Source organism: Schistocerca gregaria, chromosome 3 (genome assembly GCF_023897955.1).
Source record: "Schistocerca gregaria isolate iqSchGreg1 chromosome 3, iqSchGreg1.2, whole genome shotgun sequence".
NCBI lineage: Eukaryota > Metazoa > Arthropoda > Insecta > Orthoptera > Acrididae > Schistocerca > Schistocerca gregaria.
In genome coordinates, this window is record NC_064922.1 from 530110129 (window position 1) to 530134696 (window position 24568).

The 24568-nt window shown below is 42.6% G+C and overlaps 1 protein-coding gene across 1 annotated transcript in view; it reads left to right on the forward strand.

Moving 5' to 3' along the window:
* Positions 1 to 24568, forward strand: part of LOC126355935 (DIS3-like exonuclease 2) — a 192000-nt gene that overhangs the window by 81963 nt on the left and 85469 nt on the right. The window contains exons 11-12 of the mRNA XM_050006507.1: positions 1956 to 2197; positions 23434 to 23704. Of these exons, the coding sequence (XP_049862464.1) occupies positions 1956 to 2197; positions 23434 to 23704 (513 nt within the window). The remainder of the gene's footprint in view (positions 1 to 1955; positions 2198 to 23433; positions 23705 to 24568) is intronic.

Here is a 24568-nt window from a genome sequence, read left to right on the forward strand (position 1 = left end):
AGCACATTGCAAGGCATCCCAGATATGCTCAATAATGTTCACGTCTGGGGATTTTGGTGGCCAGCAGAAGTGTTTAAACTCTGAAGAGTGTTCTTGGAGCCACTCTGTAGCAATTCTGGGGTGTGGGGTGTTCCAGTGTCCTGCTGGAATTGCCCAAGTCCGTTGGAATGCACAATGGCCATGAATGGATGCAGGTGATTATACGGGATGCTTATGTATGTTTCACCTGTCAGTTGTATCTAGACGTATCAAGGCCCCATATCGGTCCAACTGCACACACCCCAAACCATTACAGAGCCTCCAACAGCCTGAACAGTCCCCTGCTGATACGCAGGGCCCATGGATTTGTGAGGTTGTCTCCATACATCATACTCCTCCATCTGCTCGGTACAAGTTGAAGTGAGACTCATCTGGCCAGGAAACGTGCTTCCAGTCATTAACAGACCGATGTCAGTGTTGATAGGCCCAGGTGAGGTGTAAAGCTTTGTGTTGTGCAGTCCTCAAGGGTACAAGAGTGTGTCTTCCTCTCCGAAAGCCCAAATCGATGACGTTCCATTGAATGGTTCGCACGCTGACACTTGTTGATGGCCCAGCAAATCAAATCTGCAGGAATTTGCAGAATGGTTGCACTTTTGTCATGTTGAACAATTCTCTTCAGTCATCAATAGTCTCGTCGTTGCAGTATTTTTTCCAGCTGCAGCAATGTTAGAGATTTGGCGTTTTACCAGATTCCTGATATTTACAGTACACTTGTCAAATGGTCATATGGGAAAATCCCCACTTCATTGCTACCTCAGAGATGCTGTGTCCCATCACTCGTGTATCGACTACAACACCGTGTTCAAACTCATTTAGATCTTGATAACCTGCCATTGTAGCAGCAGTAACCAATCTAAAACTGTGCTAGGCACTTCTTGCCTTGTTGTCTTGTATTGCCAACCGCAGCGCCATATTTTGCCTGTTTGTATATATCCGTATTTGATTATACATGCCTACACCAGTTTCTTTGGTGCTTCAGTGTATAATATGTTCTATCTCAGTCTAGATATTTAATGTAATTGGACAGATAAAAAAATCTACTAACCAAGTGACGACAGGAAAACACTCATAAAAGTATTTAAATTTGCATGCTTTAGTAGCCAGTGGCTCCTCCTCCTGGCACAAAGGTTGAAAGGTCAGGAAAATTCTCATCCAGTCTGGTAAGTCTCCTATGACCTGGTGTTCTGGGTGACTTTTCCAAACTCTCCCCATTTGCTAAATGTCACAAGTTTTTTTCCTTCACCCCTCTTCTTTCCCTTTCAACACTTCTGCCAGGAGAAGGAGCCACTGGCTCTGAAAGCTTACAAATTTAAATATACCGCTATTTATGTATTCTCCTGCCACCACTTGGTGAGTAGATTTTCTTGTCTATCCAATTACATTATATTTTCAAAAATTGATTATTTTTTATTTGTCTATATAGTTATGTATTTTTTCTCTTGCAGTTGCCGTGACCAATCTGTCTAGATAAACTGCCTATTTAATTTCCAGTCTTTCCTACAATTTTTGGTGGTTCCTTTTTCTTTTCTGACATACGTCTTTATTAACATATTCAAAATTGCAAGTGTGTGTGTGTGTGTGTGTGTGTGTGTGTGTGTGTGTGTGTGTGTGTGCGTGTGCGCGTGACATTTGCGTGCGCGTGACCTTTGCGTGCGCATGCATGTGCGCGTGCGCGTGACCTGCGCGTGCGCGTGACCTGTGCGTGCGTGTGACCTGCGCGTGCGCGTGACCTTTGCTCCAGATATTCTTGTTTCATTGGTTGCGAAGTAGAAGGTCCTCAAGTATTAAGAAGTACATTTAGCATGAAATTCTGTCACCCTCTGTTAGTATAATAATGATATTGTAGTATACTTTCTTCTGTAAATATTTATATACAATAATCCTTATGTTCATTCACACACAAATTCTCCATACAGGCAATGATTGAAAACCCAGACAAGCAGTGGACAAAAGAGGACCTGCCACCATTAGCTGGAGGCTTTGAACCCAAAGATATCCTTTCTCGTGTTCTGTGGCTCCATAAATTAGCATTAATATTGCGAAAGCGGCGATTTGATGGAGGAGCTCTAAAAATTGACCAGACTAAAGTATTTTTCTCATTGGATGAGTTAGGTCTACCAGTGGCATATAACTGTTATGTCCAGAATGATTCACATAGGTAAGCTTATTATAAGTCGTCGTTCCACCATGTGAACCATGAGTGTGAATTTAAGACTCTATTTATGGTTTGAAGATCAGAAAAATTAGGGTTTGCTGTTATTTGCCATTGATTTCCATTGAATGTGTTCTGCTTAGAATAGTTATTATCATTGGTCTTAAACAGTTTCATTTTCACATTTGCTCTCACACTGAAAAATTTGTGTGTGCAAGCATGTAATGCCACTTCCTAAGTGTTCCTGTTAAGGAAAATTTTATGACAACAATTGTAAAAGAAAAAAATGTCTGTCTGTTAATTCTGAGTGGGTTTCCAGTTTTTGAATGTGAATGTGAAGCAAACATGTTCTGAAATTAATACATTTTGATTAATTCAAAAATGTACTTTGTATGGCAAACATAGATGAAAATTTAAGCACCGATCTATAGAAGTTTTTTTTGAAGTTCTTAAGAATTGTGCTTAACGTGGATTTTCAGTTTATCTAAATACCCGAATATCGGTTTATCATCTTCTGTGCATTAATATCCCATGTGTGGGTGAAACACACTCTCTCTGAACTAATTGAATAATCACAAGAATAATATTGAGATAAAAAAAGCATGCGCCCCCATGCGCGCACGCAAGCACACAACACGTGCACACGTATGTAATGTGAGTTGATATAGAATGTACATGAAAAGGCAGTTTAAGGATATTTGTAGAAGAAGTAGTGGATGTCAACAGAAAAGTGTAAAGTTGGATAGCCATTTCACATCTTTGGACTTGAGAAGAACAAGTGCTGGTAGAGCGAGATGAAAATTGTGAGGATAGGGAAATGATAGCATATCACAGAGTGTACTAAGTAACAGGGTGCTGGCTGCTACTAGTGTAAGCAGTTACAATGCACATCAGTTCAAGTGATACGTAGGTGGTGATTATTATTGTATAAAACACTGGTCAAGATTCGTATGAGGCATTACCCTAAGTTTCAATTATTACCTTGAAAAATTACAGTTAAATAATTAATTTTTGTTGCTTTCCTCCTACAAGCCTGCATTTCTGGTAAACATTGAAGTTCCTGCATCACAGTATCATAGCACACTAGTAGAAATTTTGTAGTAAAGTGGTGCAGATATTTCCAATACACCACTCTTTTTCATAAATGTGTGCAGTGTATTGCCCTGGCTGGAGATTTCATATTGATATATGACCTTCATTACTGTTACTATTTTTTTTTTACAAAAGTCTCCATCTTTTCCCCTCAGTTTGTAAACTATTGGAAAACACTAGGAGAATGAAATTTTGTGTGACCTTGTGTTGGTGCAGTATTACGTGCAAAGTTTCAGGTTTGTACAGCAATTACCCCCAGAGATAATCAAAACTAAACTTCACATTAACCCCACCCCCCTCCAAAAGCGTCAGTTTTTGCAACTGACTTTGCTTCAGATTATCTAAATAAAAAATGCCCATGACGTACTTTTTTAAATTATTATTTTGCTTAAAACAATGCAGAATGTTGTACAAGATTGCCTAGTTTCCTTTGTTTAAAGAAAATGTTGCTGAAGATTGAATGTCTTGTATTTGCTGAAAAGTCCGGGATGCTCTGCTGAAAGTTACACAATGGTGTCAAACAAATGACTATATCTCTGCAAGGGTAATATTGGTAAAAGTAAGACTTTACCAATATTCATTGGGAACATGTGAATGTTCACACAAAATTCCAACAACAAAAAAACAGAAAGCGTAGAGCATATTTTAAAATTCAGCTCCTCACATATGTAGATGCATGTGCAACAGTGCCTACCTTCAGTGTCCATTAAGCCCTCAGAGTCTCAATGATCAAAGTCAAGTGGAGTAGCCGTAAACTGACTTCTAGACTTGTGCAAATGATGTGCACTACACAGATTCCCAAATGACATGGCTTTTTTTCCAAATTTATTATCACCACAAACATTATAATGACCAGATTCTGTTTCATATCAAACATTTAGATGCAAGTAGACACTTGCACTGTCCTACAACATCTAAACACAGTAGCAAATCAATTTCAGTCCACTTATACTTGGAGTAGGACAGGTGACCATTCTCAAGTTAGCATTGAATTATGTAGATAGTGGAAATAGTAAGTTGCGTGACCACTGCTCATAAAGTGCAGAAATGTATTTAGTTAACAGGGAAACATTAACACAACATAAACAACTGATAACTGTAAAGCACTTCCTGATCAATGTTTAGGTGGGAGATGAAGTTTAACCAAATAGCTGTTCAAATATACAACATATGAGGTTACATGATCAGAATACTCTCCCTTAGGTGTTAGTCGTATGTTTACCAGATTTGCACTCTAGGACCAATATTAACACAACTTAAACTAGCTGCTGTTTCACAAGATGTAGCAGAGGTGTTGCACGAGTACTAGTATCTCCCGGGATTTTCATCATTGTTACAAATATGTACAGAGATGTTGTGTGTTTAATAGCTCTCCTGGGACCAACTATTTTGAGTGTGTGGTGAACTATATAAAGACCAGCACGTGAACTTATTGTGATCTTGAAAACCACATAATCATTTGAAAAATGGTTTTCATAGATTTTTTTCTTGTTAGTATGGACTATAAGTATTAACAGTAACTCTCTTTGTGAAATATGTGGTGGTTTAGGAAATTAGGAAAGTTTACAGAACCTTCTTATGTATCTGTACTGGGAATAGTCCATTTATAGGTGCAAGCACCATATTGAAAATTATGGAAAATTATGCAAAATCTTAATTAATGGATTAATCAATTAGTGAAATATGTCAACTTGTGTATAAAAGTGAGGCCAACAAAAGTATAACAGCAAAGGTCAGAATCTAACAAGCACAGAGACAAAATATGCAATGGAAAACATAGGTACTCACGAACTTTAACATTAATTATCTTGTAAGTTAATTAGTTTCACTGAAACTGAAATGTCACAGAAAAGTCAGAATGCTAGTCTTTCAATGAGTGATGTTACTGTGTCCATAAGTACTTATTAAATCACATGAACGCTGCAAAGTAGTAATGTAATAAAAGGATAGGTAAGTCATATGTTTTTATTAACAAGGTTTTCAGTGAAACTAGATACACCATTGGAATCATCACATTGAATATAATGCCTTGAATAATGAATGCAAGCTGGGGAAAAGCTAGTTAAGGTTTTGAAATATTTAAGCATCTATCACTTAGTAAGAAAATGTAAGCAAATTGAAAAATAAGTGAAGAAAAAATTAATTATTAGTTTGGATGCAATAGAGCAGATGGGAGTTCGCAGTTTGCTCTGGTAGAAAGCAGCTAGGTTAAGAGTGCATAATTCATAATAATATGCTGAGAAAGTTGGGGAAGGGTGAAACGTTATTTTAGATTGTTAGGTAAGAATTTTGATTTTCCTGACCTCAGTGAGGACTTAAATATTCACATAAAGAGGAGTGCTATGTTGATGGTACCATAGCTTGATCTTTCTCTCTCCTTTCACCCTCAGATCAGAACAACTTGCTCTCCCTTTCTAATGTTTCACAGCCAACAAGCGAACACATTTTGATTAAAAGATAATCACATCAGACGACAAAATAAGATAGGATGTAGTGAAGGCAGGGACTAGGAGAACCAGAGAAGAGAAGATAGCATTAAGAGTAAATGATACATTGGTATCACATGTGTGCAGTGTTGTGAAACTTTTTAAAAAAACATTTTTCAATTGTTACTAAAAATATGGTGTTGTCAGGTTCAGTAAATGCTGCCACGGAGTATCTCAAACTAACCATAACAAATAACTTCAGTTATGAGAATATGACTCTCACCACGCGAGGAGACTTCCAACCCAAAGGTTTTTGCCAAAGTGTGCCTGAAAGCCACATTCATGGGTGCCATGTGGATTGTGTTCTGACCAATAGTGGCTGTCATGGAGGTTTAAAATATCTTCATGAGTGAAGTTAGATTCATCAGTCCATATTGGATTGTTTATAAAATGTTCACCATCTTCCACCAGGTGCAAAAGCAATTCGCAAAACTGTACTCGACGAATTCAATCTTCTGGCCGCTGATGTTGAGTTAACATATAATGAAATAGATACAGTTCTTAATCATGCAAGATTTCAACAATTAGTCTTTAAGATATTTGGAACCGCTGTGCAATATCATAGGTTCTTCACCAAGGTGATTTGTGAATGGTTTAAAGAATTGTGTCCTCTTCTTGTGGAGTACGTCTAGTCCTGGAACGACCTCTGTCCATTACTTGTGGATGAAGTTCAGCAGTTTCACGATAGTGTTGCTCCAGGCAATGAAGAATATTCTTATTGGGTGGCACCTTGAGCCTACTGTGCAACATACACATAAGCAGAAGCAGCAGCAGCAGCAGCAGCAGCAGCAGCAGCAGCTGCTGCTGCTTGGTTATTGGATGCACCGAGCACCAAAAGCATATCAGTATATTCATCGTCGTTCTTTTTTTTTTTTTTTTCTCCACTGGGAAGCCATCCTACAGGAACTTGACAGAACCAGTTATGCTTGATGCTTGTGCACTGCACATTTAGTAAACACATATATGCTTTTTAATGGATCCCACTGTCATGTGACAAAATGATGCCCTGCTTATAAACGACAAGAAGTAGGAACACAAGCGTAAAAAAAAATAATATGACAGTGTTGCCAGCTCCTTGTTTTCATACATGTGCTTTTAAAATGCACCCAATCTTATTTTGCTAGATAAATTTTGGTCTTGAACCTGGATGAGGAATCACATGCCAACATTGAAGTGCGACATTTTTTCTTCACCCTGTACATTTTAAAGTCACAATTTAGTTTTCTAGAAGACTGTGATCCTGGGAAGATTATGTACACATGAAGTCAGGGCCTTCTTATTAATTAGACAATAAATTACAGATTATTAGTTTATTTTGTGATCTGTCAAAAGCAGTTGACTGTGGGCTGGGCCCTCTGCTGTCGCCTGTTCACATCTCTGTAGCAGCCAGTTACGAATTTTGCTATTTTTGTCGTTACTAGCAGTATTTCTTGAGTTTCATGTGTATTTTTCTATTTAAGAGGTTTAATCTCGCATTGTTAACTGTAAATGTACATTCAGGCAGTCTGTAACATGGTTCTTATTTCTTCTGAGCAGCCAACTAAACAGCTCATTAAGGCATCAATGTCCATTGTTGACACATCAGGAGATTAGCAAGTTGCATATCTAAGTTTCCGTCTGCTTAAATAGTTTTCTTTTTCAGAAGTCCTGCTAGGATGGGTAGGATGTGTGCATGCTGTGTGTAGAGACAGGAGGAGGAACTGACCACAGTTCGTGATGAAGGTGCATTTGGCTATGGTCAGCTGTCTTCAGGCTGCTGCCTCAGGGTCCAGCAGTGTTGGAGAATCTGACATGTCATATGGGATACCCCAGGTGCTGCTTGTTTCGCCCATGGACTCTGCACCCGATGCATCACCTAGTGAACCCAATGTGGTGGATCTGTTCCCACTGCTATGGGTTCTGATGCCATTCTCAGTTGTTACAGGTGGAGGTGGTAAAGGCTGCTGGCCTTTCTTGCAGGGTGCAAGCAGAGCTTGAAATTTGTTGCATTGTTCCCAGAGATAAAGGCAATCCCTTGGTTTGAAGCTGAGTGGAGGGTCTCAGCCAAAGGCTTCTCGACTCTCGTGAGAGTCTAGGCTGCAGAATTATGGACCTGCATTATTGAGTGGGGATTTGTAGGGCTCCCCTTGACAGGTCAGGACTGCACTACACAAAGGGAGCAGATTCTCGGGTAGCAGAGTACTTGTGGAGAGCACAGGAGGGTTTTAGGTTAGGCGGTAGTTTGAGGTACTTTGATGAACAGTCAGTATGCAGAAAGGGAAGTCAGACCGTGTTCAGTAAATTGTCAAAGCATTTGTAATAAAGTTCTGAATGTAACGGCCTCCAGGAAAGTTCTCCCACCCAAAATTATTCTTTGGATTGAGAGCTGGCTGAAACCTGAAGTAGAGAGCTCTGAAGTATTTAGTGAATCATGGAACATATATCAGAAAGACAGATTAGATGCTGTTGGAGGAGGTGGGGGTATTCGTAGCAGTTCATGAAAATATAGTCTCTCCCTTAGGTCACAGTTGAGTGTCACAGTGAAGTTGTCTGATCGCTTGCAACAGGTATATCTGGAACCAAGTTAACTGTTGTATGCTTTTACTGGCCACCCGCTTCTGCTGTACAAGTTCTAGAGTCATTCAAAGAAAGTCTACAGTCAGTAGCATGTGAAGATGCAGATCAGGTAATACTAATTGGAGGTGACTTTAACCCACAGAGTATTGACTGGGATGACTATGGATTCATTGTGGCTATATAGGTAGACAGTCTTGTGAAGTAATTTTGACATGATATTCCGAAAACTGTGTTGAGCAGCTAGTTTGGCAGTCCATACGCAATGGAAATATGTTGGAATTTGTATCTACAAACAGGCCAGACCTTGGTGTGAGCATCAGTATAGAGATGGGGATTAGTGATCTCGTTATAGCAACTGTGGGTACAAAAGTTAATAAATCAGTCAAGAAGGCTAGGACAGTTTCGTAAACTGACATATGGCCAGGAGAGTGGTGTACTGACTATGTACCCTTTCATATCCATATCCAGTGACACCTGTGGGCTGAGGGTGATATGGCGGCCGGTAGGCAGCGTTGAGCCTTCATGTCTTGTTTAGGCGGAGTTTAGTTTTAGAAGGCAAATAAGCATTTGTTAGCGTCTCACTTAGACATGAATTGACATCTCATAGTTCCAGTAAGATGGTCTTTAGGTATTATGGATAAAGTTTAAACATATTATAAATCATCATCTGGAGAATTATGTACCTATTAAGTGGCTTAAGAATGGAAAAGACCCACGATGGTTTAACAATAAAATTTGGAAGATGATGTGGAAGCAAAGGCTGTTGCACTCTTTGTTCAAAACAGATCATGTAGATGATGGCAGGCAAAGATTAGTAAAGATTTGTGCGACTTTGAAAAGATCTGTGTGTGAAGCATACAATAACCACCAATGTCACACTTTAACAAAAGATCTGTCTGAGAACCTGAAAAAATTCTGGTCATATGTTAAATCACTAAGTGTATTTAAGGCTTCCATCCAGCTGCCCATTGACTAGTCTGGTATCGAACAGACTCCCTTATGGATGACATAGTAACAAACATTCCTGGCATAGAGAAACAACTGAAAGAGTTGAAAACTAACATCTCACCAGGTCCAGATGGAATCCCAATTTGGTTTTACAATTAGTGTTCTGTAACATTTGCCCCTTACTTTGGTTTATTTATTGTGAATCTGTCCAGTACAAGGTTCCAAGCAGCTGGAAAAAGGCACAGGTGACTCTTGTATATAAGAATGGTAAAAGGACAGGTCTGCAACATTACTGGCCAATATCCGTAACATCCGTTTGCTCTAGAATTCTTGAACGTATTGTCAGTTGAAATGTAACAAATTTTCTTGAGCCAGAGACGCTTATGTCAGTGAATCAGCACGATTTTAGAGAGCATCACTAAAGTAAAACTCAGCTTTCGCTTTTCTTACATGATATACTGTGAACACTGGATGAAGGGCAACAGGCAGTGCTCCATGGGAGACTGTTAATGAAGATATGAGCATATGGAATAGGTTCCTAGATATATGAGTGGCTTGAGGAATCCTTAAGTAATAAAACCCAGTATGTTGTCCTTGACAGTGAGTGTTCATCAGAGACAGGTACTGTCAGGAGTGCCCCAGGGAAGTGTGATAGGGCTGTTATTATTTTCTGTGTATATAAATGAAATGTTGGACAAGTTGGGAAGCAATCTGTGGTTGTTTGCTGATGATGCTGTGGTGTACGGTAAAGTGTCATTGTTGAGTGACAGTAGTGGGATACAAGATGACGTAGACAAAATTTTTAGTTGGTGTGATGAATGGCAGCTAGCTTTAAATGTGGATAAATGTAAGTTAATGTGGTTGAGTAGGAAAAACAAACCTGTAATGTTTGAATACAGCATTAGTAGTTTCCTGTTTGACACAGTCACCTCAAGTATATATCCTGGCATAATGTTGCAAAGTGATATCGAATGGAATGAGCATTTGAGGATTGTGGTAGGGAAGGTGAGCGCTCGCTTTGGCTTGTTGGTAGAATTTTGGAAAAATGTCAAGGAGACTGCATATAGGATGATGGTGGAACCTATTCTTGAGTACTGCTCAAGTATTTGGGATCCATGCCACATTGGATTGAAGAAAAACATAAAAGCAATACAAAGTCAGGCTGTTAGATTTCTTACCAGCAGGTCTGATCACCACACAAGTGTACTGGAGATACGTTGGAATAAAGTGAATCTCTGAAGTGGAAGTGACATTCTTTTTAATGAACACTGTTGAGAAAATTTAGAGATTTGGTGTTTGAAGCTTACTGTGAATGATTCTACTGCCACCAAGGGACATTTCACATAAGGATGACAAAGATAAGATATGAGAAATTAAGAGTTCATATGGAGCTGTGCAGCCAGTTGTTTTTCCCTCACTCACTTTGAAAGTGAAAGAGGAAGGAAAATGACTAGTAACGATACATGGTACGCTCCACAAAAAATATGTAATATGAATTATTTGTGGTGTGAACTCAAAAACATTCTGCAGAGACCTATTCAAAGAACTGAGGATGCCAACTACTGCTTGCCTATTTATTGATCCTTTAATGAAATTTGTCATAAATAACATTTTTTTCAAACTAAGTGCTCAATCAATACAGTTATTATTAGAAATAAGACTAATCTTCAAAAAGATTTAGTCAGTAACATTAACACAGAAAGGGATCCACTATTTAGGAACACATGTTTGCAGTAACTTAATCAGTCATGAAAAGTTTTAACTTCTAATAAAGTTCAGTTTAAGAAGAGCACGAAGCATTTATTTGTAGTCTGCTATTCCTACTCTACTGACAAATTTCTCATTAAAAAAGACTGTTGTGTACTGTTATTAATCATATCGAATAATGTGTTATTTAAAATGTGGCTTCTGGAGTAATGTGATCAGTGTAAGTAAGTGGTCTAAATTGATTTTTCTCTTTGGTGATGCAGAATTGTCATACTCACCTCAATGTATTGTACATCTATGTGTTTTGTGACAAGTTAGTTATTACCTTTTAAATGAAAGTATGTTTATACATGAGTACCATTTCATTTATGATTTGTGGGGATTACATGAGCATTAAAAAAAAATATGTATTGTGTATTCTTTTTTTCTGACTTTTCTGCATCATTGAGGATCTCCAGACACAGAATGAAGTTATACCTTGAAATTATCCCAGCAGGAACTGCTATGACTTATTCTGGGTGTGTCCAGTCTGCCCTTCTCATCTGCATCCTGTCTGCTAACATACATAGAAAATTCTCTTATGTCGTCATAGCTGTAAGAAACAGTACTCAAGTGTCTACATGCCTCAGGAGGGCACTGGGAACTTGCAGACTCTCGTTGGCAGATGTCTATCAGCAGCCCTAGCCCCAGTGAATCTCGTGACTGAGAGTACGTCTCAAGACGGCGATGACCTTACGAGCAAGACTTAAGGTTAAGATGACCAGCTCTGTGCAGCATAATCGCCTTGGTATTTCATCAGCAATTGTTAGGCCAAAGTTGTTTCCATCTGGCTTTCTAAATAAAACATTATTTTATCCAGCTGTGTTGTTGCCCATGTGCCGTAGTATCTACAGATAGAGTGCAAGTTTCATCAGCTATTCTACCACTCGTATCGTCATTATATGCAGATGAACAATGGTGAAAATTTCACCGCATGGGGTATCAGTCATACATCCAATGCAGCACCATCGCAAAAAGACTGAGATAAGCTGAGACGACGACTACATCATCAACAACAACAACAACAACAACTACTACTACTACTACTACTACATCTTCTGTGACAAATGCACCACCTCCATTTCCCATTGCCTAGCCTTTAGATACACACTCAAATTTTCCCTAAAAATTTCAGTGCTAAAAATTTTACGTTTCAGTCAGCTTTCTGTGCATAGCATTGTGTCAGCTTCACTGCTTTTCAGGAGCGCTTCAAACTCTAGCACTTTGTCGTGAATGCTTCAGCAGTTAATCATTTGGATATTAATACTCGTACCTGTGGGAGGCATATCTTTCGAACTTACTCTGATGCTTCTGGGTTTTCTACAGCTATCGTTATGTGGTTCGAATTGAGAGTCACCTAAATAAATATAAAAAAGCACACAGTCAGGTTCCTGAGTAGCAGCCTCTGATGTGTAGTGCACACTTGACCTATTTAGGGGGATCCAACAACGCTCAGCCCGATGGTACAAATCCAAGAAATCACAGCTTAGCCTGTCACAGAATCTTCGAGGTCAATGGTTCAGTCCTTCCGCTCAATTCAGAGCCAAAGGGCCATGATCAGTTTTGGAGACGATGATGGAAATTGTGTGCTTCATTGAAATTCTGTGCACAAGGCTGGTGTACTCAGCCTTCTCTTCCATTTGCTGGAATGAACCAAGAATGACCTCGGAGACTAGACAACAGGCATAATTTTTCCAAAACGTGGCCGCAATATGCAGTTGATTGCACATTGTGTCCTCAATGGCTGCTGGAATAGCCACTTCAGCTTGTTGAATGAGGCCCCACAGGCATACACGTTAAGGACACATGATATCCTTTCCTGTTTCTTCGTGCCATTTCCCTAAGGGGTACCATCATTTGCCGTACATTTGACTTGCTGACGTTTAATAGACCTACACTTCCACGTTTGCCTAGTCTTGATACCAGTCCGAACAGCTTTTCCCATAAGAGGTGAAATCTGTCCCACTTTTTCAGTTTCATTGAAAGACAGCATTTCTCATACGTTTGAACTGGTGACGTATAGTAGGCCTACACTTTTGCCTTTGCCAATTCTTGATAACAGTCAGAACAGTTTTCTTCAAAAGAGGGGAAGTAAGTCCCACTTGCTCCATTTCAGTTTTGGTGAAAGACAGAATCTTCTTCCTGATCTCCTTCCACCCTGTATAGGATGCCACTTGCAGTCAAGTGGGTGAGTAATGACAGATCCTCTACTTTCTGCAGAGTAGACAGGACCCACAGGAGAGGATAGTACTTGAGGTACCTATGGTATTGGTATCACAGGTACACGACTCTTGGGAGCTCTTACAAGATACGCAGCAGCTGCCAATCGTTTGACAGTATAGCTAGGATGATTTCCAGCTGCTTACTACGAGTGTCCTCCAGTGTTCATCCCCCAGTGGGTTTGGGAGTAAGAATAGGCCTGCAGTATTCCTGCCTGTCGTAAGAGGCGACTAAAAGGAGTCTAAAACATTTCGGCACTTAATGTGGTCGTTCCCTGTCGGGTTTGACCTCCATATCTCAAAATTTTTCCAAAGGGTGAGCTGATTGGGGAAGGGCGCCTTACTTGGTGCATTTTGTCCATCGTGTGTTGAGACCTTTCACCAGCTTATTCGTCATTGCATTGCAGTCCTGCCCGCTCTCCATCTCTTGGGCATGGATACGTTCTTGCATGCATTTTCCACCATGCAATGTGCAGTGCCGCTTTCTGCGCTGATGACAAACGTGGACTACTTGTCACCTAATATCCAGCATGGTAGCCAGTCCGTTGTGGAGGAGCCGCCATGCACCCTGTTGGTTGTAGCCCCCTGACAACACAGGGATCACTCAGCTGATGACTGCGCCATTAACTCCCCACGTATGCCAAGGAGTAGATGCTTATCTCCCTGGGGCATCGGGACTCCCGGCAATGGCCATCCTGCCAGGTGGCCCTTGCTGAGGCTGGGTGGTGCCCTTGGGGAGGCTGGGTGGCGCCCTTGGGGAGGCCCTTGGTTGGAGTGGGTGGAATCAGGGCAGATGACCCGCAATGAAGTGTTGTGCATCATCTCTCGCTGGCAGCCAGCCGCCAGCAGTCTCTAAGTGTTCTCGGGCTCAATTTAACACTCAGAAATATGATCTGAAAAATGTTTCCCTCCCTGGCCACACCGTGGAGGAGCGTAAGTCTCAGGATGGCAGTGACAGTTATTCGCCCCAGTTCTTATTTTGTACAAGAGTTGATGGGGAGTCTTTCATGTCCACAAAGCCTCAGTTCTTGATACAGCATTTAGAGGACAAGTTTGGGGAGGTGGAGGGTATGTCCAAAATGCACTCTGGATCAATTTTGATAAAAACAGCATCCTCTGCCCAGTCGCGATGGTTACTTGCTTGCGACAAGTTGGGGGATGTTAACGTTACCATCACACCACATAAGAGTTTAAATATGGTCCAGGGTATTAATTTCCATAGGGACCTACCTTGCTGTCTGATGACGAGCTGCGTGCAACTTAGAGCGTTTAGGTGTTCATTTTGTCCGGCACGTTCATCGGGGTCCGAAGGATAATCAGGTTGCTACCGGTGCCTTCATCTTGGGCTTCGAGGGTGATACATTACCAGAGAAGGTCGATGTGATGATCTACTGTTGTGATGTCAAGCCCTATATCCCTCCCTCGATGCAGTGCTTTGACTGCTGGAAGTTTGGCCATATGTCTTCCCACTGTACTTCCAGCCTCACATGTCGAGATTGCAGATGCCCATCACATCCCAATACTCCATGTGCCCCACCTCCAATCTGTGTCAGCTGCGGAGAGCATCATTTACCTTGATCGCCAGACTGCAGGATCTTACAGAAAGAGCACAAAATCATGGAATAAGACCCTGGACCAACTGACCTATACTGAGGCTAAGAGGAAATATGAACAACTACTTCCTGTGCGAATGATTTCCTCCTATGCCGCTGCAATGACAACTGTGTTAGCCCGGTCTGTTCCGCGACTTACAGTTGGATCGCCGAACCATACAACACATGCCCCCTTGCCCGTAGGGGGCACTATACACCCTGTTGCTCCTGCACCACCTACCTCGGGAGCAAGAGCCCCCCCCCCTACCCCCCCCCCCCCTCCCCCTCTCACTCATCAGGTACGTTCGTCCTCGCTTCTAAGCTGGAGAAGTGTCCAACTACTTCGGTTTCTCTTGCTCATAAGGGGTCCCTTGGGTCCCTCCCTTCCCAGGTTTCCACAAGCGGGAAGGCTGAAACCCGACAGTCGCATAAGTGCCCACAACCTGCTGGTCGTAGGGCTTTGCGATTCTCCTCTGTCCCGGAGACTGAATCGGTGAAGCCCTCCCAGCCAGTGAAACCCAAGGAGCGGCGTGGGAAATCCAAGAAGAAGACCTGTAAGCCCAAGGAACTCGCGGTTGCACCCACCCCACCACAATCTCCAAGCTAAGCGTCTGAAGATGAGGTGGAGATTTTGTCACCCGCTGAGGACTTGGATCTCGCCGTTCCCTCAGACGCAATGGATAACAGTTGCACAGGTACTCAGTCGGTGGCAGCAGGTGACCAGGAGGTGTAATCTGCCTCCCCAGTCCCTTCACGCCTTTCTCGGCCAAGGATAATGTCATTCTCCAGTGGAACTGCAGCGGTTTTTTCCACCATCTTGCTGAGCTCCGACAACTTCTCAGCCTTCACCCTTTCCTCTGCATTGCTCTTCAAGAAACTTGGTTTCCGGCAATGTGAACCCCCACCCCCCATGGCTATCGGGATTATTATAGGAACCGGGCAGCCTATGAAAGGGTCTCTGGTGGCGTCTGCATCTACGCCCTTCACTCTCTTCACAGCTAGTCTGTCCGTTTCCAAACACCTTTAGAGGCTGTCGCTGTTCGGGTGTGGAAGCCTCAGGCTCTTACTGTCTGCAGTCTGTATCTTCCACCGGATGGCGATGTCCCACAGCATATCCTGGCTGTGCTGATAGCCTAATTTCCGCCACCTTTTCTGTTACTGGGTGGGGTGGATCAGTGTCTACGGGCAAAGGCATCACCATTGAGCATGTATTGGCACAGCTTAACCTCTCCATTTTAAATGATGGTGCCTTCATACATTTCAGTGTGGTGCATGGCACGTACTCAGCCATCGAACTTTTGATCTGCAGCCCTAGCCTCTTACCGTCTGTCCAGTGGAGCATGCATGATGATGACTTGTGTGGTAGTGACCACTTTCCAATCTTTCTGTCACTGCCACAGCGTCACTCTTCTGGGCACCCTGCAGATCGCATCCACTGTCAGCCGCTCAAACACCTCTCGGCGGACTGCCAGCGTCACCTCCTAGACCTTTACAACCGTTTCTGGGTCGAGGGTGAGTTCCTGTCGCAATGGCGGGAAAGCAACGTAATCCCCATTTTGATACCTGGCAAGAACCCACTAGAGGTGGACAGCTACTACCCCATTAGCCTCACCAAAGTTCTTTGCAAGTTGCTCAAACGCATGGTGAGCCGGCGGTTGAGTTGGGTACTTGAGTCTCGGGGCCTTCTGGCTCTGTCTCAGGGTGGGTTCCGTAAGGGCCGCTCTGCCGCCAATAATCAGGTGAGCCAGGAGTCTGCCATCTGTATGGCCCTTGCCTGCCATCAGCACCTTGTTGCTGTCATTTTTGACATGCAGAAGGCATACTACACCACATGGCGACATCACATCCTCTCTACACTTCATGGTTGGGGCCTTCGGGGCCCGCTGCTGATTTTCATACAAAATTTTCTGTCGCGTTGTACCTTCTGCGTGCAAGTTGCGACCTCCCATAGTTCCCTCTGAGTTCAGGAGAACGGGTACGACTGGGATCTGTCTTAAGTGTCTGCCTGTTTTTAATTGCAATTAATGGGCTCACTGTGGCGGTGGGAACGTACGTCTCAGCTTCCTTGTATGCTTATGACTTCTGCCTCTACTGTAGCTCCATTGGCATTGCAGCTGCTGAATGTCAGCTGCAGGGCACAATCCGCAAGGCGCTGTCTTGGGCTATAGCGCATGGCTTCCAGTTTTCGGCTGCCAGGACCTGTGTCATGCATTTCTGCCGGCGAAACACTGTTTGCCCTGAGCCACGGCTTTATCTTGACAACGAACCTCTTGCTTTGGTGGAGACACATCGGTTTTTGGGTGTGGTTTTTGATGCCCGGTTGACTTGGCTTCCTCATCTTCGACAGCTTAAACAGATATGTTGGCGGCATCGTAATGCTCTGCGTTGTGTGAGCCACACCAGCTGGGGAGCTGATCGGACTACCCTCTTACAGCTCTACCAGGTGTTAATTCAGTCTACATAGACATCTACATTTATACTCCGCAAGCCACCCAACGGTGTTTGGCGGAGGGCACGTAACGTGCCACTGTCATTACCTCCCTTATCTGTTCCAGTCACGTATGGTTCGCAGGAAGAACGACTGTCTGAAAGCCTCCATGTGCGCTCGAATCTCTCTAATTTCACATTCGTGATCTCCTCGGGAGGTATAAGTAGGGGGAAGCAATATATTTGATACCTCATCCAGAAACGCACCCTCTTGAAACCTGGCGAGCAAGCTACACTGCGATGCAGAGCGCCTCTCTTGCAGAGTCTGCCACTTGAGTTTGCTAAACATCTCCGTAACACTATCACAGTTACCAAATAACCCTGTGACGAAATGTGCCACTCTTCTTTGGATCTTATCTATCTCCTCTGTCAACCCAATCTGGTATGGATCCGACACTGATGAGCAATACTCAAGTATAGGTCGAACAAGTGTTTTGTAAGCCACCTCCTTTGTTGATGGACTGCATTTTCTAAGGACTCTCCCAATGAATCTCAACCTGGTACCCGCCTTACCAACAATTAATTTTATATGATCATTCCACTTCAAATCGTTCCACAAGCATACTCCCAGATATTTTACAGAAGTAACTGCTACCAGTGTTTTTTCCACTATCATATAAACATACAATAAAGGATCCTTCTTTCTATGTATTCGCAATACATCACATTTATCTAAGTTAAGGGTCAGTTGCCACTCCCTGCACCAAGTGCATATCTGCTGCAGATCTTCCTGCATTTCACTACAATTTTCTAATGCTGCAACTTCTCTGTATACTACAGCATCATCCGCGAAAAGCCGCATGGAACTCCGACACTATCTACTGGGTCATTTATATATATTGTGAAAAGCAATGGTCCCATAACACTCCCCTGCGGCACACCAGAGGTTACTTTAACGTCTGTAGATGTCTCTCCAATGATAACAACATGCTGTGTTCTGTTTGCTAAAAACTCTTCAATCCAGCCACACAGCTGGTCTGATATTCCGTAGGCTCTTACTTTATCACGCGACAGTGCGGAACTATATCGAACGCCTTCTGGAAGTCAAGGAAAACAGCATCTACCTGGGAGCCTGTATCGAATATTTTCGGGGTGTCATGAACAAATAAAGCGAGTTGGGTCTCACACAATTGCTGCTTCCGGAATCCATGTTGATTCCTACAGAGTAGATTCTGGGTTTCCAAAAACGACATGATACTCGAGCAAAAAACATGTTCTAAAGTTCTACAACAGATCGACGTCTGAGGTATAGATCTATAGTTTTGCGCATCTGCTTGACGACCCTTCTTGAAGACTGGGACTACCTGTGCTCTTTTCCAATCTATTGGAACCTTCCGTTCCTCTTGAGACTTGCGGTACATGGCTGTTAGAAGGGGGACGAGTTCTTTCGCGTACTCAGTGTAGAATCAGATTAGTATCCTATCCCGTCATGTCCAGTGGACTTTCCTCTGTTGAGTGATTCCATTTGCTTTTCTATTCCTTGGACACTTATTTCGATGTGAACCATTTTTTCGTTTGTGCTAGGATTTAGAGAAGGAACTGCAGTGCGGTCTTCCTCTGTGAAACAGCTTTGGAAAAAGGTGTTTAGTATTTCAGCTTTACGCGTGTCATCCTCTGTTTCAATGCCATCATCATCCCGGAGTGTCTGGATATGCTGTTTCGAGCCACTTACTGATTTAACGTAAGACCAGAACTTCCTAGTATTTTCTGTCAAGTCGGTACATAGAATTTTACTTTCGAATTTATTGAACGCTTCACACGTAGCTCTCCTTACGCTAACTTTGACATCGCTTAGCTTGTGTTTGAGAGGTTTTGGTTGTGTTTAAACTTTGAGTGAAGCTCTCTTTGCTTTCGCAGTAGTTTCCTAACTTGAACTACGATGGGTTTTTCCCGTCCCTCACAATTTTACTCTGCACGTACCTGTCTAAAACGCATTTTACATTTGCCTTGAACTTTTTCCATAAACACTCAACATTGTCAGTGTCGGAACAGAAATTTTCATTTTGATCTGTTAGGTAGTCTGAAATCTGCCTTCTATTGCTCTTGTTAAACAGATAAACCTTCCTACCTTTTTTATATTCCTATTAACTTCCATATTCAGGGTTGCTGCAATGGCCTTATGATCAATGATTCCCTGTTCTACACTTACAGAGTCGAAAAGTTCGGTTCTGTTTGTTATCAGTAGGTCCAAGACGTTATCTCCACGAGTCGGTCCTCTGTTTAATTGCTCGAGGTAATTTTCGGATAGTGCACTCAGTATAATGTCACTCGATGTTCTGTCCCTACCACCCGTCCTAAACATCTGAGTTTCCCAGTCTATATCTGTTAATTGAAATCTCCACCTAAGACTATAACATGCTGAGAAAATTTATGTGAATTGTATTCCAAATTTTCTCTCAGTTGCTCTTCCACTAATGATGCTGAGTCTGGAGGTTGGTAAAAGGAGCCAATTATTAACCTAGCTCGGTTGTTGGGTATAACCTCCACCCATAATAATTCACAGGAACTATCCACTTCTACTTCACTTCAGGATAAACTACTACTAACAGCGACAAATGCGCCACCTCCAGTTGCATGCAATCTATCCTTTCTAAACACTGTCTGTGCAGAATTTATCTTTGGCTTCAGACAGCTTTTTGTACCTATGACGATTTCAGCTTCAGTGCTTTCTATCAGCGCTTGAAGTTACAGTACTTTACCAATGCAGATTTGACAGTTTACAATTACAATACCGATTGCTGCTTGGTCCCCGCATGTCCTGACTTTGCCCCGCACCCTTTGAGGCTGTTGCCCTTTCTGTACTTGCCCGAGGCCATCTAACCCAATAAACCGCCCAGTCCACACCACACAACCCTTGCTACCCGTTTAGCCATTACGCGCCTGACGTTGGAGCTCCCAAGTACCAGTAAGTCCACCCTCTGCGACCGCTCAGATCTTACAGACTGAGGGGCAACCTCTGGATCAGGACAAGCAGGCGGAGACAGAGCCTGAAACCGGTTCGTCAGACAAACTGGAGACGCCTTCCGTTCAGCCCTCTGGAATGTCTTTTGCCCCCTGCCACACCTCGAGACAACCTCCAACTCTACCACAGGTGAGGAATCAGCCCTAATGTGGGCAGTATCCCGGGCAGCCACGGTCGTAGTCCGATCGGGGGATGCGTGGGATGAGCTGGCCGTCCCCTACAAACCCCCAACCGGACCCCCACAGTGATGCCCATTCTCAACAACCTCAAGCTGTGTGACCGAAGCCAACACTGCCTGAAGCTGGGAGCCAAGGGATGCCAACTCAGCCTGCATCCGAACACAGCAGTTGCAGTCCCTATCCATGCTAAAAACTGTTGTGCAAAGAATGTCTGAACTAATCTACAGAGAGCACAAACAGTTTGACACAAAATTTAAATGGTTATTAAAATAAAAGATTGCCTAGTAAATGCAGTAATGCTGCTACTTGCACACTGCTGACACACTGCTCGGCGGCGGAAGGAGACTACGCGATTTTACTCTATTCAGGTACTAAAACGCGATGCTACAACTTTCAAATACTATAGTACGCTTGAAATTTATGAATTAAACAATGCAAGTACCAAAAACGTGCAAAGAAATTAAGAATTAAACTATGTAACAAATAAGTGAGCTAAGAGTATACGACTTGCTGCTGGCAGCTGCTTATCCAACGGCGGCAGGGTGTCCCGTTTGGATTATGGGATCCTGACTTATGGTCTAGCATCCCCTTCTGTGTTGCTGGTGCTGGACCCCATCCCTCACAGTGGGATCCGACTTGCCACTGGAGCTTTCCGTATGAGCCCTGTGCACAGCATACTTGTGGAGGCAGGTGTCCCTCCACTGCGGTTACGGCACCAACATTTACTGGCCACTTATGCTACACACGTTTGTAGCTTGTCCGGGCATCCTAATTATCTTCTCCTGTTCCCTCGGTCGGTCGCCCATCTCCCAGAACGTTGTCCCCGGTCGGGTTGTACGATCGCAGTTTGCGTCAGAGAGCTTCTTTCTGGGCTTGGGGTTTTCCCTCTTCCACCCCTTTTCCAGGACCCTCTGCGTGCACCCCCGTGGTCTGTGCCCCACCCATGTCTTCAGCTTGAATTGGCACGGGGCCTGAAGGTCTCAGTCCTTCCTGAGGCCTTCCACCGCCGCTTTCTTTCCATCCTTGCCATGTATCAGGGCTCTGGCGTTGTCTACTCTGATGGTTCGATGGTTGCTGGTCGTGTCGGCTATGCTCTCACTCTAGGGGACCATTACGAATAACACTCATTGCTGGCTGGCTGCAGCATTTTCACTGCTGAGCTGGTCGCCATCTCTCGTACCTTAGAGTACATCCGCTCCTGCTAAGGTGAGTCCTTCATTATCTGTAGTGACAGCCTGAGCGGTTTACGAGCTCTCGACCAGTGTTTCCCTCGCTCTCGTCTGGTGATGGCTATCCAGGAGACCCTCCATACTCTTGCCCATTGTGACCGCTCTGTGGTCTTTGTGTAGACCCCTGGTCATGTCGGCATCCCGGGCAATGAACGTGTTGACATGCTGGCTAAACAGGATGTCGGTGCACCAACCTTATCGATTGGGCTTTCGGAGAGTGGCCTCCAGGCTGTTTTGCAGTAGAATGTCCTTCGCACCTGGGGCGAAGAATGGCGCACCTTGCCTTCACCAAACAAACTTCGGGCCATCAAGGAGGCTACCGTTGCGTGGCGCTCCTCCTTGCGGGTCTCTCGCAAGGAGTCTGTTGTTCTCTGCCGGCTGCACATTGGGCAGACTCGGATGATGCACAGCCACTTATTGTGCTGTGAGGACCCACCTCTATGTCGCTGCGGAATTGTTTTGACGGTGGTCCACATTTTGTTGGCCTGTCCCCTTTTAGCTGTGCTGAGGCAGATGTTTGCGTTGCCTGATACGCTCCCTGCCATTTTAACAGACGACACTGCCATGGCAGGCTTAGTTTTGCATTGTATTCGGGCTGGGGGCTTTTATCACTTAATCTAAGTGTTTGTCATTTTTTTGTGTTGAGTCTGGCATTTGACCTACGATTTTAGATTGGGTTTTTAGTGTGATTCTGGGTGGTTGGCTTTTCCTTTTTTGTCTCTCTGGTTGACCAACCACTGTCACACTCTGTGTGATTTTAATTCGTTTTGCCTGATCTCTGTCTGAGTCTTTCTTGTCCTGTGTCACCTCTTGTTATCTCCATTGTTCGTTTTTATACTTTGTGGGTGTTTGAAGTTTTGGAAAAAGGGACCAATGACCGTCGCAGTCTGGTCCCTTCAATCCCACGAACCAACCAACCAATCCAGTGTTCAAGAACAGCATTCACAGTGTGGCATTTCAGCTGGTGCAATATATTATGGGACTCTAGAATCTCTTCTATACAGCCCTGTAAACAGTTGCCCATACTAACTTCACAGTACATTTACTCTCTTATGAAATCTCCATTCAATCCCAATTCAGATGAACAGTTACTTTCATAAATGTAAGGAGAAAGCACAGAAAGAAACGAGGTAGTCAGTCATAAAAAAATCTTTGAACATTTACCCAGTGATGTAAAGTATTTAGTAGATAATAAAATAAAAGGGAAATGAAATAAGAAATTCTATCCAAACTAAACTTGATGATCTGCTCTTAATCTGTACCTGCACCTCCAACACCATCTGGTTGAAGTAACTGTTACCGCAAACAGTAAAATGCTAAAGATGTGCTGGAATTTGAAGTTTGTGTGTGTGTGGGGGGACCTGTTGATAGGTAAAATATCTTCAAACTGTTTGGTGAAGCTGTGATCATTTAAAAAAATATAAAGTAGTGAATTTTGAAAACTGAACTGAATCTGACCTTAAAGTTTTTTAATTTGTCGGTGTATCTAAACATGAAACTTTTGTAATGACAATAAAAGTGGAAAAAAACTGTTACATAGCACTTGTTAGGGGAAAAAAAAAATTATTTGTACTGTGCTCTCCATGCCGTCACTTTTATAAGTGTTCATCTGAAAGCAAATTAAGCTGCTTTAACTGTTAATGCTTTTTGATTATTGCGTTACACAATGTCAGGTATTTATGATTCATTTTATTTGGTTTTACAAAAAGACTTCTGTACATGTTCATCAATATTTTTAAATTGCAGATTAATTGAAGAGTTTATGCTGCTGGCCAATATGTGTGTTGCTAGGCAATTACATACTGATCATCCTGAACTTGCATTTTTGCGATGCCATCCAGGACCTGTTACTTTAATGTTGAGTAAGGTAAAGGCCACATTTGAGAAGCGGGGAATTCACCTGGACGTATCGTCAGCGGGTGCACTACAAACATCAATGTGGCGCTACAGTGGAGATGATTTTGTTAGCCGAGCTCGCATGATGGTCATTTCTTCATTATGTGCCCGTGCCATGTCAGTAAGTATATACACTATTTCTTTTCATGTGCCAGTTTAAAGTTGGTGTTAATAATGTTACTGAGTGGCGCAATACTAAAACACTGCTTTTGTTTAGTGCTGGTAAAAAATAACTTTATTAATAGACTTAAACTTAGAACTCCATATGTGGAAGCAGAGATTACCAAATGTGTAAGTGAAAATGGAAGTGATGGTTACATATAGTTTCTTGGTTAATGTAAACTGTTTCTAAAGATACAACTCGGTGACTTAGATTGCTACCATTCATTCATTTTATTCATTCATTCTCAAAGTTCTGTGGTTCCCATCATGTAGAATAAAACAAGGGTATAGTAAGACACTGTAAATAAAGCTTCTGGTATGAGGTTTTTTATTGCCTTGATCATGTGTTTCTATACTGGATTCCTAGTTTCGACAGGGCTAAGCTGTTATCTCCAGATTGAGTCCTGTAAGATCCAGTCCAGTGTGAAAGCTATATACACATGTTGAAGGAAGTAAAAAACTTCATTTCAGTAGTTTTCTTTATGCTTAATTAATTTATTGCTTTCCAGCTCATAGTGTCAGTTATTTATGATATGGTAAGAGTCAAGGTACACATCAAATGAGAGGCTTAGCTTTTTATATCATGTAAGAATAGGGACCTAATTGTTGTGTGAGAAGATGAAAATTCAGTTATAGAATCTGATGATTTGTAGGAGTAGTTAATAGAGATGTCTGCAAATGTCAAAAGTTTCTTACCACTTACATTTATTGAGTAACTAATTTATGTGATTCAAACAGTGGAAAGTGTAGAATGGAATAACAGCAATAACATATGGAAAGGATTGATTGTTACTCACAACATAGAGATGACACTCGAGTTGCA